Source organism: Orcinus orca, chromosome 9 (assembly GCF_937001465.1).
Source record: "Orcinus orca chromosome 9, mOrcOrc1.1, whole genome shotgun sequence".
In the NCBI taxonomy this organism is placed as follows: domain Eukaryota; kingdom Metazoa; phylum Chordata; class Mammalia; order Artiodactyla; family Delphinidae; genus Orcinus; species Orcinus orca.
In genome coordinates this window covers 48109098-48123000 of record NC_064567.1, presented here as the reverse complement: position 1 = coordinate 48123000, position 13903 = coordinate 48109098, and the positions used below count along the sequence as shown (strand labels likewise).

Genomic DNA, 13903 nt, shown 5'->3' with positions numbered 1-13903 from the left:
ATTCTGCCTGACTCCACAGCACACCAAGCTCATTACGCCCTCCACTCACCAACACCCATTCCAACCATCACGCAGTAAATAAGATGAAATAATTATACCAGAGAACACCTGGTACACCCTGCGGCCAGTAACTTCCCAGCAGAAGGAGTTAGACTAAAACTGTAGGGAATATGACCACACTCATGTCAAGCACTTGGTCAGGAGAAGCAGTTATGCATTTGTTCCTGTCCCATGTGCACCGTTACATGGCACTCTGGCTCAGAAAAGGAAACTCACACTTCCCTCATGGAAAGCAGGACCACTAATTGCCACCCATGTCGTTCGCCAGTTAGTGGTACTGAAGCAGGCAGCCTCCGTAGCCCAAGGTTCACACAATTTTCTTTTGGCCTCAGATGGAGAAACAACACTGCAAAGGCCCCACCAACCTAGACACAGACAAACTGCAGGAGAGGAAACTGCTGGAAACTCAAGAAAAATAGAAGCCAAAGAATAATGACAAGAAAATAAAAATGACCAGGGGAAAAGGATGTAAAAAAGGAATGAAAGAGAGGTGGGAAAGAGAGAAGGCCTCATCATAAAGGGTGTAGCTTATACCAACCCCCCACCAGCTTTTTGGTTTTTTTTCGGTCAGCTACAATCTGGGTCGTTACTTTGCTCTCTCTTTTAACATCGCTGATGTGCAAGACATCCTTTAGACAGTGTTTGGACCCTTGAGAGAAGGCAGCAAGACGGCAGAGCACAGAGGACCAGCTCTCATGAAGCATGGAGAGAAGGTGCATCTGGAGGTAGGCAGGGTACAAGGACAGCATCCCTGTCCAGCTTTCTCCACTTTGAAAGAAAGAAAGAAGGGAAAAATCTCTTTCTGCAAGCAGAGCTGTCCTCTGGACAAACTAGCTTGTCGAACGATTCCCCTGGGCTCCTGAGATAACAATTTTGTTGCTTTCTCACCCCTGCACCCACTTCCACGCCGCCTTCTGATCCAGAGGAATGTACATGTGCACCTGGGGTACCCAGACAGCGCGTCAGGACACCCTGATGGGACCTCACATCTCCATCCTGGGGTTTTTCACTGTAGTTTAAACAAAGCACATCTGTGCTTCCCATGATAAAAATTTAACAGTATATAGATCAGGTGAAATCATGGGCAACTTACCTGTGATACATTTGGGTTTCATGCTTTTATATCAGAAGCAGGTATAAAAAGTATTGAAATAGATTTTTTTAGTGTTCAGAGACATACTAAAGAAGGAGCGATACGGGAAGTGCTTATGCTGCCATACATTTTTCAAGCCTTTCTTTAAAAACAGTCAATCTGCTGGGGAAAGTAGCATCTCGTCAAATGCACCAGGTATGTTTTTGATTTTTACATTTCTATCTCACAGTTGGATTTTAAAGAACTGCCAACACCTCATGGGAAAGTTTGCAACTTTGTTTTTCGACATGCCCTCTGGACCCACACTTGAGTGCTGTGGGTGTTCTCACTGTTCTGTCCCTTTGAGTCTTCTTAGTAGAGAATTTGGCGCCCCCAGCTGCCCTGACACCCAGAGGCAGGCCTGAGAGACACAGGCTCTGCGCCGCCTACAGAGAGTTCATCGAAGCTACAGCGGGTGGGTTTGGTGAGAAAAATACCAAAGCCCCTTTTCTCCTGAACTCCTTTCAAGCAAGGCCTTCCTCAGCTGGAAGTAAATACCCTGCAGCGTTTTCCAAAAGGGCTCTGTGAACCGTCTGCAGAGCCGACCGCTGCGGAAGGTGTTCGGCAAATAAACAGGTGACGCATTTGATATTCTGACTGGTCTGACATGAATCTGAAGAATATCAAAGACATGATTCTCCCACCAAAAAAACTCTCTTTTGACGTACCGCTCCCACACAGGTCAGTGAAGGGGACAACACACCCAACGGCCAGAAACCAGGGACAGCACTGACCTGCGGGCAGCCTGGGCCCAGGCCTGGCTTTCCGGGGGGCCACCTACGCCAAGCGGGGTGGCACCTCTCTTACCTTGTACCTCTTCTTACAGCCGGGAACCGGGCAGGCGAAGGGCTTCTCCTCGCCGCCGTTCATGCACATGGAGCTGAGGATGGCCTCGGAGCTGATGGCGCTCTCTGTGGTCCAGGACTCGTCGCTGTCCGACTCCTCGTAATCCACCTCCTCCTCGTCGTACTCGCTGCCTGTGGGGCCAGAGGAGAAACACAAGGGCTGTCAGGACACCCCGCACGGCGGCGGCTCCTGCTGCCCTGGGAGAGAGCGTCCAGGCGCCAAGGGGCCGCAAGTGCATCTAGTCCCCGGGACAGTCCTGGGGGCAACATATCTGCTTTCCCATGGGAGAGACCAGGGAAAGGGCTTCCCAGCGATTCATGGCGAGGAATGAGCTGTGCAAGAGCTTGGACTCAGTATTCTGCGGGAAAGGTGATTGACTGCAAAGGTGCTGGGAAGGCTAAAACCAAAACTAACCAACTACGACAGACACACCCCTGCCCCAACACACACACGCACACGCACACACACACACACGATATGCCTGACGTTACAATGGACAGAATTCTGTCCCCATAGTTTTATGCTTTATTGGCATGGTAAACACACAAATCTGTAGGAGGGGGTTACATTCTACACTTACTAGGTATTTACACTTCGGTGGGAATTAATTTCAGTTCTTTTTCTTATAAGCTGAGCTGGGAAGACCATGAAGAAATTTAGAACTAAAAGGGTGTTACCCCAAGCTAGGGAGCAGGGGGACAGAAATGCCCAGAGCTCTGAGGGCACAATGTCATCATCATCCTCAGAAGGCAGGTCCAGCTCCAGGAAGACCAAACGATTCTCTACCGCACCTGTCCTCAGGGAATAGCACCTGCCTTTCAGCTACACAAAACCCTCCCTGGGAGGGAGGGCTGAGCCGTTGCAGCAGACAGCTCAGACAGACGAGGGGATTCCCTTGTATCCTGGTTAAGAGCTCTGCTCAGAACTGAATTAAAAATCTGCTGTGCTGACTTCTGCCCAGGACGGCAGGGATGGAGAACCACTTCAACAAGCAGCCCCTCTTTGCTCTTTCTTTAACGAGGTCCACAGCCATTTATTTGGAGCTTTTGCACAATATAACCCTGAAGGACATAATTCTACAGATCATAAACAGTGTAAAATAATATGTTGACAAGTCCTAATGCATTTACAAGCCCCGTGGAATAAATAGGAATTACAGCACAACATCAATAAGAATTATATGGTAGCAATTACAGTTGTGAAATTCATCCCCCAGGTGTGAGGCTAAATTGCACCTGGGGCCTGCCTGGGTGCTCCACGGGGCTCCCCCTGCTACATCAATTATTTCAACACCAGATATTGGCATTTTTATTGGGTTTCATTTTAATAGGCATTAATAAGATTGTTTGAAGAGCCAGTTGAGCCAGGAACAAGGACGCCAGCCTCTGAGGCGAACACTTAAAAGGATCCAGGAAGGAAGGGACCTCAAGGTGAACGAGTGCCTCATATGGTTCAGGCACACTGGCTGCATCAGCTCATTTAATCCTCTGGTGACCCTGTGAGGTGGGGTGTCACTTTCCTACACGAGAGGAAATGAGCCCTGTGAGGCTCGAGAGCTGCCGCATCCTCAATTAGCTAGTAAGGGAGTTACCTTTTCCCAGGTTGCCTCCCGGCCTCCAGTGCCGGCAGCTCTCTGGGGGTGGGGTGGGGTGTGTCTCTCTCAACCTCCGTGTCGCTGGGCCTCCACCATCTACCGCTCAGAATTCAAAGCAGCCTGCTTTGAAGCCTGTTTAGAAACTCAGGCGGTACGGAAAAAACAGTTTGACAAAAATGAGGCTCTGGTATTCAGTGTGGGTTTCAGTAAGCCCCGCTGCGCTTGGCTGGAGCCCCCAGAGACAAGAGACCCAGCTGGGAAGCGCTCGTAGGACACAGCACAGGGGTACCTGCTCTGCCGCGTCCCTCGGTCCATGAGCAAATCTGGAAACCTGTTTCTAAGTAGGGCACTGTTTAGGACGTTTTACTCTTGAACAAATGCCACACGCTGGTGTCCTTTAAATTGCTTGTTAGAAAACTATAAATACTATTTCGCAGAGCTCTTCCACCAGGACTTGAGAAAGTGAGAATGACTAATTTACCCATCGAACTGAGCTAATTTGTTAACCTGAATACCAGGAATCACACAACGTTTACAACTGGGGGCAGCGCGAAAGCCTCAGACCAACCGAGGGCTTAATGAAGCCCAGCAGAAGATAAAACTTCAAAACTCTTCGGGATCAGAAGGGGCCAGGTCTGGGGGGTTAATGCTGTGGACACACTCGCCTGCAAACCGTGCAGCATCCAGTCCCAAGTGGGGCAGGTAGGAGGACCACATGACCTACTGTCCGTGTCAGGATGCCTTTGCGAGTGAAAGCCAGCACGGGGACAACAGGCATACACAACTGGGCCCCACACACACACATCCTCGTCATCAGCACACCACAAGGTCCTTCGGGTGCTTTGTGAAACTGTCTCGCCTGGATGGGGGTCGAGAAGGATCTGTTTCTATTTAGTTCTGTCCTATAACACAGCCGAGCAAGGCCCAACCCTGGGTTCATGCCTTGGCTGGACATTGTCAGCTGAGTGACCAACCTACTTGGCCTCTACTTTCTCTTCTGTGAAATGGGAGGAAACAATCTCTTCCTTACAGTTTAAGGATTAGAATTAATGTTTATAAAGCACCTGGCACAGGAGGACCTGCACGTAGTAAGTGCTCAAAAAAAGAGAAGACAGTATAATACTATTTTTGTAATAATACTATTTATAATATTACATGTAAAATAATACTATTTTTAGAAAGGCCTGTTGCGAAACCAAACAAAAAATAAGATAATTCTGATAGGTTTGGGCATCTCCACCAGAAAAAATACAAGAGGGATTCCATAACAAGAGAGGTGCTGTGCTGGCTGAGGACTGTTCGTGCAGATGCATCTACAGGGGCCAAGCTGGGAGCCCAGGCTGGGAGCCCGTGTGAGCCCTGGTGCTGCCACGGACAAACTGTGTGACCCCAGGCAAGTGATGTTACCTCTCTGAGTTTTAGAGTCCTCATCTGTAAAATGGGCTGATAATACCTCTTAAGGTTGCTGTGAGGAGCAACTGAGTTCCTGTTTTTAAAAGTATTTAGAACAATGATACATGGTAAGCATTAAAGAAGCATTTGGTAAATAAATAGGCAAAAGGTCACGTGAGCAGTTTACTTCATCCACCGTTCCCTCGCTTTCTCTTGAGGGTACTCACGTTTTAAAAACAGGAGTGGGGGGGTCTACTGTTGCTTGTGTTCCTGTACCCCAAGTGCTACCCTGTCATCAAACAGGAGAAATGTCGCCAGCTGTGAGGCGGGTCCTGCAGCCACAGGGCATCCTGCAGGTACAGGGGTTGCTATTGTCCCAGAAAGCCACACAAGCTCAGACGCTGGCATCCGCTCAGTGCGCATATCTGGAAACCTCGCCAGCAGGGCCTGCAGTGCTCTGAAGAAAACAACCGAGGCCCCGAAACCTACTGCTCTTCCTCTCTTTTCACACATCTTTGAACCCTAGGAAATGCTAACCTGAAAGGAGTTATGGCTTTAGTTCAGAAACATGTGGGCCAACCCTCTCTGCTTTGTTTTATTCATGTCCTCATGCCTTTCGAAGGAGAAAAGTCAACCCCAACCTGGTTCATTTTCAATCTCTCCTTCACCTGCCATCTCAAAACTAACTTCTGAACGAAGGGATCTGCAGCGCTTGCCAGCCCTCTGCTAGAGATTTCCGCCCCTGCCCCCCATTTAGGGAAAGCAGGATGGAGCGAGGCTGACTCTCCTAGCAGGGGTCTCCCAGCTTTTCCATCCTCTCCTACATCCGGGTCAATAAGAAATTGTGGGCACTGCCTCCCTGAGGGGGAGCGTGTGTGAATATACTGTTTATAAATGACATACATGTACTGACATATCACTATATAAAACAGATATGCAAATAAAAGGATGAGGATGAAATAGTTTAATAAATATATATATTAATACGAGAAATATTTTCCTTCGTAAGTGTAAAGATCTGATATCTCCTTCCTCCACCTCATAGATTGTCTTGCGCACCCACTTTGGAGCCCACTGCCCTCCAGGCCAGCTGGAGGGGTCAAACGGGCCCCATCACAGCCAGCTTTGAGGCTATCAGATATGATGAGCCTTTGGATTGTTCCAGGGGAGAGGTATGGCGTGTTAAGGATGGAAACGCTCATTCATTCACCCTGATCTTGAGTTAATGGGTGATCTCTGAGGCCCCGTGTGAGCCCCACCCTGTCAGCCTATCAGAGCGGGTGCTGGGCTCCAGCCACCAGACAGAGGGAGGATGCAGAATCAATTCAAGCTTCTAGTTTTGAGCGCCCATCACCCAGAATCCATAAAATGTTAATCGCCACATCAGTTTCTGAAGAAAAAAATTATAAGAAGTATTTCCTCTGTGTAAAAGAGGAAAAAGACCCCCAAACACCCTACCTGTAGTTGTAAGTAACTGGGGCAGGGAGGTGGGAGGAAAGCATGGGAGTCACAAGAAGAAATTTACCCCCCTGGGGCCCAGAACAGGTGTCTGGGGACAGGCTGGCAGGTGTCCTCCTAGCAAGCAGGGTTGGGGAACATTGAGTCGGTGAGTCGGAATTTTGCAACTAGAAGGAGAGGTGCTCCGCAGTCTATCCGGGCGGGCTCCCTTTCTCCAGGGCTACTGCCTGGGGATTCTAGCAGGGAAAGACTACGCTGTGGTGAATACCGGTTCATCTTCATCTCTCCCTTCTTCTCTCCACCTCCCACCCTTTCCTTCCTACAAGTCTACCCTAAGCCCTGGCAACTGAAAGGGACAAGCACTCAAACACAAAACAGAAAACTTGCTGTAGGCCAACACCTCCTCCCCACACTGACCGTCTTGAAGAGTCCAGAGGAGAGCATTCTCACAACTAAAGAGAAAGCCTGAAGACCTTAATTAAGAAAAGCAGATGAAAACCCCATGGACGTGGCTTCTTTAGAGCGACGGTGGCTGGTTCTGTGGCTTCTAGAAGTGCCACCCTTTCCTCTGGGTTGTGGCACCTGGGGAGGCTGTCAGCACAGGGACACAAACTATAAAGACATTGCCCTTGTATTTGAAAACAAAGATTGACTGACTGGGTCAGATTTCTAATTTGGATGAACTTGTTCTCTTAGAAGAGAGAACACCTTCAAAGATCTGCATCTCAAGAACACAGAGGACAGAGGGCTGGGATGCTGGATGAACTGTCAGGGCGGATTTACAATGGGGATTCAGCCAAGCAATTATTTTGTTAGGATGGTTACTGTTTTTGCTGATGCTCTGGTTACAAAGTCCCATAGCTTTGGGGCTCTGTCCAACCTCAGTTCTCCCGTAAGTCCTGTTATTTTTACTGCACTAATGGGCACAATATGAAGATTTGAGGAATGCACAAAGGCATGATAGCCAAAATACCTGTTTTCTTTGATCTGGCCTCCTTTTGCTTTAAATCATTTGCTACTTAAATTCTATTTTTTTTTTTTTTTTTTTTGCGGTACGCGGGCCTCTCACTGTTGTGGCCTCTCCCGTTGCGGAGCAACAGGCTCCGGACGCGCAGGCTCAGCGGCCATGGCTCATGGGCCCAGCCGCTCCGCGGCACGTGGGATCTTCCCGGACCGGGGCACGAACCCGCGTCCCCTGCATCGGCAAGCAGACTCTCAACCACTGCGCCACCAGGGAGGCCCGCTACTTAAATTCTGGCACTTAATTCTCCATCTAACCTGACCTGTGCCTACTCGGATTTTTTTTCTTTTTTTTTTTTTGGCTGCGTTGTGTCTTCGTTGCTGCGCGCGGGCTTTCTCTAGTTGCGGTGCGCGGGCTTCTCATTGCAGTGGCTTCTCTTGTTGTGGAGCATGGGCTCAGTAGTTGTGGCGCACGGGCTTAGTTGCTCTGCGGCATGTGGGATCTTCCCGGACCAGGGGTCGAACCCGTGTCCCCTGAATTGACAGGCGGATTCTTAACCACTGCGCCACCAGGGAAGTCCCAACTTGGATTTTTTTTTAAATAAAAATTGTAGCTGCCTAAGAGCGAGCAAATTTTGCTTTACACATGCATTTCTGGAAGCAGAAGGGGTTGGGAGATCCCTCTGCCATTTAGGTGGTGGGGTGGCTCCTGTGAGCCTGGCATGGGGACAGGTGTTTTCCATGGAACCTGAGGTTCAGGAGGTGAGGGATGTGCCCAAGGTCATCCAGCTAGATACAGGCAGACTGGACTGGTACTTGGGTCTTCAGTTTCAAAGTTTGTGCTTCTTTGATTTATTTTCAAACGGAATATCCCTGGTCGAGGGAGATAAAGATTTGACACACAGAGCAAAGCCCTGGAAGTGCTGGGGAGGAGGGAGTCCCAGCCACATGCGGGGCGGGCGTGTGAGCGTGTGGGAAGCACAGGTCTAGCCTCGTACAGTCAGGCAGGGGTGGGCCCTGCCCTCCTGGGTGGTGGCCGTCCAGTGTTCCAAAGAAAAGCTCCATGAGTTGATTTTTTTCAGGCTCTTCTTAGTCTTAGTCACTAAGCAATTTAAAAATTACTTTCACCAAGGTTAGCCTTTCTACAAGAAAATGGCACTTCACCTTGCACGGTCACAGGTAGGAACGGGCAGGCAGTAATTTTTCTCAGGTTGAATTTTCCAGTGTCATCCTCCATGGCTGCACAGTCCCCATCGTGGGGGCCTGAGGCAGGCAGGACAGTGGCTAAGGGAAGTGCCTTTGGGTGGGCCCAAGAGCTCACAACAGCATTTCAGTGTGGGAAATGAGCAAACCTAGTAGGTAGGATTTCCTAGGGCAGGACTATAAAAGATTCTACAGGACTGCCGAAAGATTCCTCCTGGTTGTCGGCCAAGGAGGTAAAAATCAGAGCTGGTTTCATGAATCACATGAAAAGACAAGGGGGTCCAGAGTCCGTGTACACACGTCCATCCATATCCATCCACCTGGACGAGCCCACTTCATGGCCCAGGAGCCAGCTGAGTGTCTCCGTCAAGCTCACCCTCACTTGCCACAAGGACCATTTCAAACCTTGTTCACCCCCTCCAGCTTCTACCCAGCACCTCTGTCCTCTGCTCACCTCTTTTCTCCGTGAAGATGGCCCTGACCTATTTTAGTGCCTATAGGGTTCTCGTTCTTTGTATTTATAAACAGAGTGACACACAGATAGATAAAAATAAGTCAACCTTTTCCAGAAACCCAATATGCCACATTTTTCTTTCCACACAGATCATTAATATTCATGCAAAAGTGATAACTGCAGTGACAGCAAATTCAAACTCTCCTGGGGTGTCAAACTCTGGCAAGGACATTAGCAAAGCGTTGCCTTTCTGCCTTACGGACTTATCATTATAAATTAGCTTTAACTGGTACTGACCCACTTTATACGAGCTGAAGCAACAACAATCTAAATGAACTGACAATGTGTGATTACGACGGAAGACACACTGTTGTCTCTGGGGACCATCACCAAGTCTCAAAACTTCTTGACCTCCTAGCTCCTGGCTTCCGCTCATTCCTAGAATGTCACTCTCCCCTGTCTCCTCCTTAACTGTGGAACAGGTCCTGGTTCTCCAAGTCAGAAGTAATGCCTCCCTCACAGGACTAAACACTTTCTAATGTATTAGGAGGCTCTTGGTCATTACCTTTGGTAATGACCACAGTGCCCAGGGCAGTGCTTGCACTTAAGGAGCCAACAGACATGTGTTTGTTGAATGAATGAATGAGGGAATACACTTCACAGACTCTAGTGGTAGAAAGGGAGCCAATATTACACAGTCTCTACTCTTGGCCTCCTATGGTCTTAAACAAAGAAAAGTAAATTAGATGATCTCAGTTGCCTGCTTAAAACCCTCCAATGGCTTCCCACAGCAAGGAGCAGATCCACACCCTGTCGTGACCTTACTCCATATCGTAGTTGCTTGGATCTTTACTGTCTGGAGGACTTTTTTTTTTTTTTAATAAGAAAACTTAACAACTACTTATGCAGTTGACCCTTGAACAACATGGGTTTGAACTTCATGGGTCCACTTATATGCAGACCTTTTTTCAATAGTAAATACTTAGTACCACACGATCCTTGGCTAGTTGAATCCATGGATATGGAGGAACTGTGGATGTGAAGGGCCAACTAAATTATACTCAGATTTTTGACTGCATGGAGGGTTAGCGCCTCTAGCACCGTCCCTGTGCACACACACACCGGTTTTCAACAATTGTATTTGGTTTAGTGCCAAATTTTTACACCTATAAACCTATCTAACAAACATTTCTAAATATTCAGATGCTATTAAATAAATAAAAACATTATCTAAAAATAGACTGCACTTACACATTTAAGTGTTGGTTACAAACTCAGATTCTACACATTTCAACAAAATGATGCCAGTTTACCATTTAAGTAGATAAGCTTAATATCTTAAAAACAGACAAATCATACAAATGATCACAGTGACCACAAAACCTCCATTTAACCTATCACACAAGTTGGCCTTACAGATTTATTTCTTCATTATTTCCATCCTCAGGTTTGGCCTTCTTGGGGTACAAGAATCTGGTGACTAAAAGAAACAGGAGCTGATGTTGGCCAGTGGAAGATGCGGGTTCCAAGTTATTGACCAACTGACCCTTGGCGAGGGTCATCAGGGCAACATGATGCAAGAGTGAGTCTGCATTTCCCGGGCTGGATGCCTAGGTCTTCTTTACTCAAGGTTTGCTCGTTCCACAACAGGATTTTTAAAGCCCCTGTCTTTCCTGCCACTTGATGTCTTCAGTATAATTCCCAGGCCTGCTGGAGAACTCACCTCCCAGGGGACCGGGGATTCCCTGCCGGCCACGCGGCTCCTTCCCCCATCTGGCAAGCCACTCCCACTCAGGACCTCTTCCCACTTGTTTGGGACCAGGGTGTTAGCTGGTCTTTCCTACTCTTGCCCCAGTTGCTACTTTTCCTGCAACTATAAGGCTTACTCACAATTCCCTGCCAATCTGCTAACGGAGGTGGGGAAAAAGAACACCTATATTTTATAGACAGACATCTACTTCAACACAACCCCCACCTATGCCGACACTCCCAATTTTGCTGTAGCAAAATTTACAGAAATATAAATGCACACTATTATTTTCACTGTCCTTGTATTATAGCTACTTTTGGGCACACTTTATATTAATTTCCCCATGTTAAGTATCATTTTGGACTCAATGGTTTTCACCAATTAATTACCAATTAATCAATTACCACCGATTCAATTAATTACTATTAATGGTAATTAATAGTATGATTAATTAATCATACTAACTTGGCCCGCAGAAGGCCCCTTTGGCCATGCCTCGCGGCGTGTGGGGATCCTAGTTGCCTGACCAGGGATCGAAGCCGTGCCCCCTGCAGTGGAAGCGTGGAGTTTTAACCACTGGATCGCCAGGGAAGTCCCTCCGTTATCCTTTTTTAATGAAAAATTTCTTCTCTTTAATCAAAGCCATCATTGTACACAGTAAAAAAAAGATAGATCTATGAGGCTATAATGAAAAAGAAGAGCCCTCTCTCCGGCCCGTTCTCCCTCTCCACTCCCCCGTGGCAACCAGTCACGAGTCTTTTACCTGGATTTACTCCCCATTGCTAAGTAGCATGCCTCTATTGCTATTTTCTGATGTTCAGTTTTGGGTATCTATTGACCTCCCTACACAAGATAAGAATTCTGATCTTTCAGGTATTTCCCAACCCTCCTTCCATCCTCCCCCTCCTCCTAGCAGAATTTCATGATAATATTTGATTTCATTGTTATTCAATGTCTGCATTCTTAGCACACCAGGCCATGTAGCAAACGAGGATCACATTTTTGTCGTCCTTGCAGTTAGTAAACACCACCGCCATAGGCTCTTTGGCTGTTGTCATCTTTCTCACCTGCATCCTCCTCCTCTCCTCAGCAGCATCGTCGTCATGAGGGCAGCTGACACTCACCTGGGGCTCATCCCGTGCCAGGCACAGTTCTAAGCGCTGTGCATCTGTTAACTCATTTAAACCTCACAACGGCCCTATGAGGCTGGTACCTACTACGATATCTTCATTTTACATAAAACGGAGGCTCAGAGAGGCAGAGTGCCTCATCTGAGGTCACAAAGCTCTTCCATGGCAGAGTAAGGGTTCTAATCTGGCCGTCTGGCTCTAGAGCTTGCCTTCCTAACTGAACCACGGTCCTGCTAACTTGAATTCATCCCCAGCTCCGGAAGTGTAACTCTCTCAGTACGTTCAAACCCGTCAGGTGTTTGGCTTCTCGCGGCCCCTCCTCCCCGACTCCTTCCTTGCCCTTTCTCCCGTTGCCATCCACCTCCCAGGCCTGCTGCACAGCTGTCACCCTGCATCCACTCCCCCTTCCTCACCACCACCAGGAACTCCCTTTGCCTCTCCCGATGGAGGGGGGGAATCCCTTTTTCATAGATTCCATGTCTTTCTCTTTCTCTGTTTACTTCTTGCTTGGGTTACGGGAGGTAAAATGTCGACTCCCTGGCCTGTCTGAAAATGTTTCTTCTACCCTCACACTTGATGGTAGCCTCTGAAGTTCATGCCCGTCCTCTCTCGGGATTTTGTAGGCATTGCTCCAGCGTTTCCGACCTCCTTTGGGTGCTGCCACACCTGCTTCTCAGAATATGTCCCCCTCTCAGGAGACTCGGGAGCTTTCTTCCTTGTCCTCACATTCAGAGGTATCTGTCGCTCCAACTCTTTTTAAAAAAATACAGAACAGGGGCTTCCCTGGTGGCGCAGTGGTTGAGAGTCCACCTGCCGATGCAGGGGACGCGGGTTCGTGCCCCGGTCCGGGAGGATCCCACATGCCGCGGAGCGGCTGGGCCCATGAGCCGTGGCCGCTGAGCCTGCGCGTCCGGAGCCTGTTGCTCTGCAACGGGCGAGGCCACAGCAGTGAGAGGCCCGCGTACCACAAAAAAAAAAAAAAAAAAAAAAAAAAAAGATGAAAAGTAAAAACGAGCCTCTTTCTCATCAATGCTTTCTTATTATGCCTCAATCCTTTTCTCCTTTCTCCTTGAGACTTCAAAGAATCCCTCTGTACTTCTCTCACCTCATTTTGGAGTCAACCCCGCAGCTTGTTCCTAACTCTTGAGTTTTGGTACCTAATTTCCCAGCTCTCCATCTTGGTGACAGGAGAAAGAAAGTACCCCCAAAGCACAAGAAAATAGTGTCTCCATTACTGTTCCCACGTCTTGGCTATCTTTCAGGGAAAAAATGAGCACTGAGGAACAACAAAGTCCCTGCAGTACTGAAAGGATCTCAGTGACATCACTATCCCCCCTCTCCTCCCTCCTCATCGGCTCCACTATTTTATTATCTTTGCAGGAGATCAAAATGGCTCCTTTCCCCTGAGCCTTCCAGTTGCTGCTCAAGATTCATGGAGACTTAACATAAAGGTTTCCTGTGGCAACAGGCAACTCTTAAGACCTACTTCCGATGCAGAAGTGTTTTCAAATTGCGACTCATAAGTGGGTCGTGAAATCATTTTTGCGGGGCACAATCAGCATTTAAAAAAATAAAAGGACAGAATGGAAAAGAAAGTATCAGAGTGTGAGATGTGTTTGTAACACTTGTTTCAGGTATGTGTCTCAGCGTAAAAATCATTTGGACCACAAGTCACAGGAAGAAAGCATAAAGCCATTCTTAACCACCAGCATCTCATTTACAGAACTTCTTTCTAAAAGAACCAACATTTCATCCAGAGGAAACAAATCAAACAATTGGAACCTACATTTAAATAGGGTATAGAACAGGCTGAAACAGAAGAGAAAGGTCGTTTTTGGTGCCTGCCAATAAGGCATCGTGTCGGCTAGCAGGAACCTACAATGTAACGGGGAGGCAGGCTGTCAGCAAGCAGGCCTCAGGGGCA

At 48.0% G+C, this 13903-nt stretch overlaps 1 protein-coding gene and 1 long non-coding RNA gene across 4 annotated transcripts in view; one reads left to right on the top strand and one right to left on the bottom strand.

The window, feature by feature from the left end:
- Positions 1–13903, bottom strand: part of JAZF1 (JAZF zinc finger 1) — a 339872-nt gene that overhangs the window by 6120 nt on the left and 319849 nt on the right. For all 3 annotated transcript variants that reach the window (XM_049714869.1, XM_049714870.1, XM_049714871.1), the window contains exon 4: positions 2000–2169. In XM_049714869.1, coding sequence (XP_049570826.1) covers positions 2000–2169 — 170 coding nt within the window. The remainder of the gene's footprint in view (positions 1–1999; positions 2170–13903) is intronic.
- LOC125965412 (uncharacterized) lies at positions 2164–13530 on the top strand. The gene is made up of 3 exons (XR_007479255.1): positions 2164–2407; positions 10547–10681; positions 13360–13530. It is a non-coding gene; the product is annotated as an uncharacterized LOC125965412 (long non-coding RNA).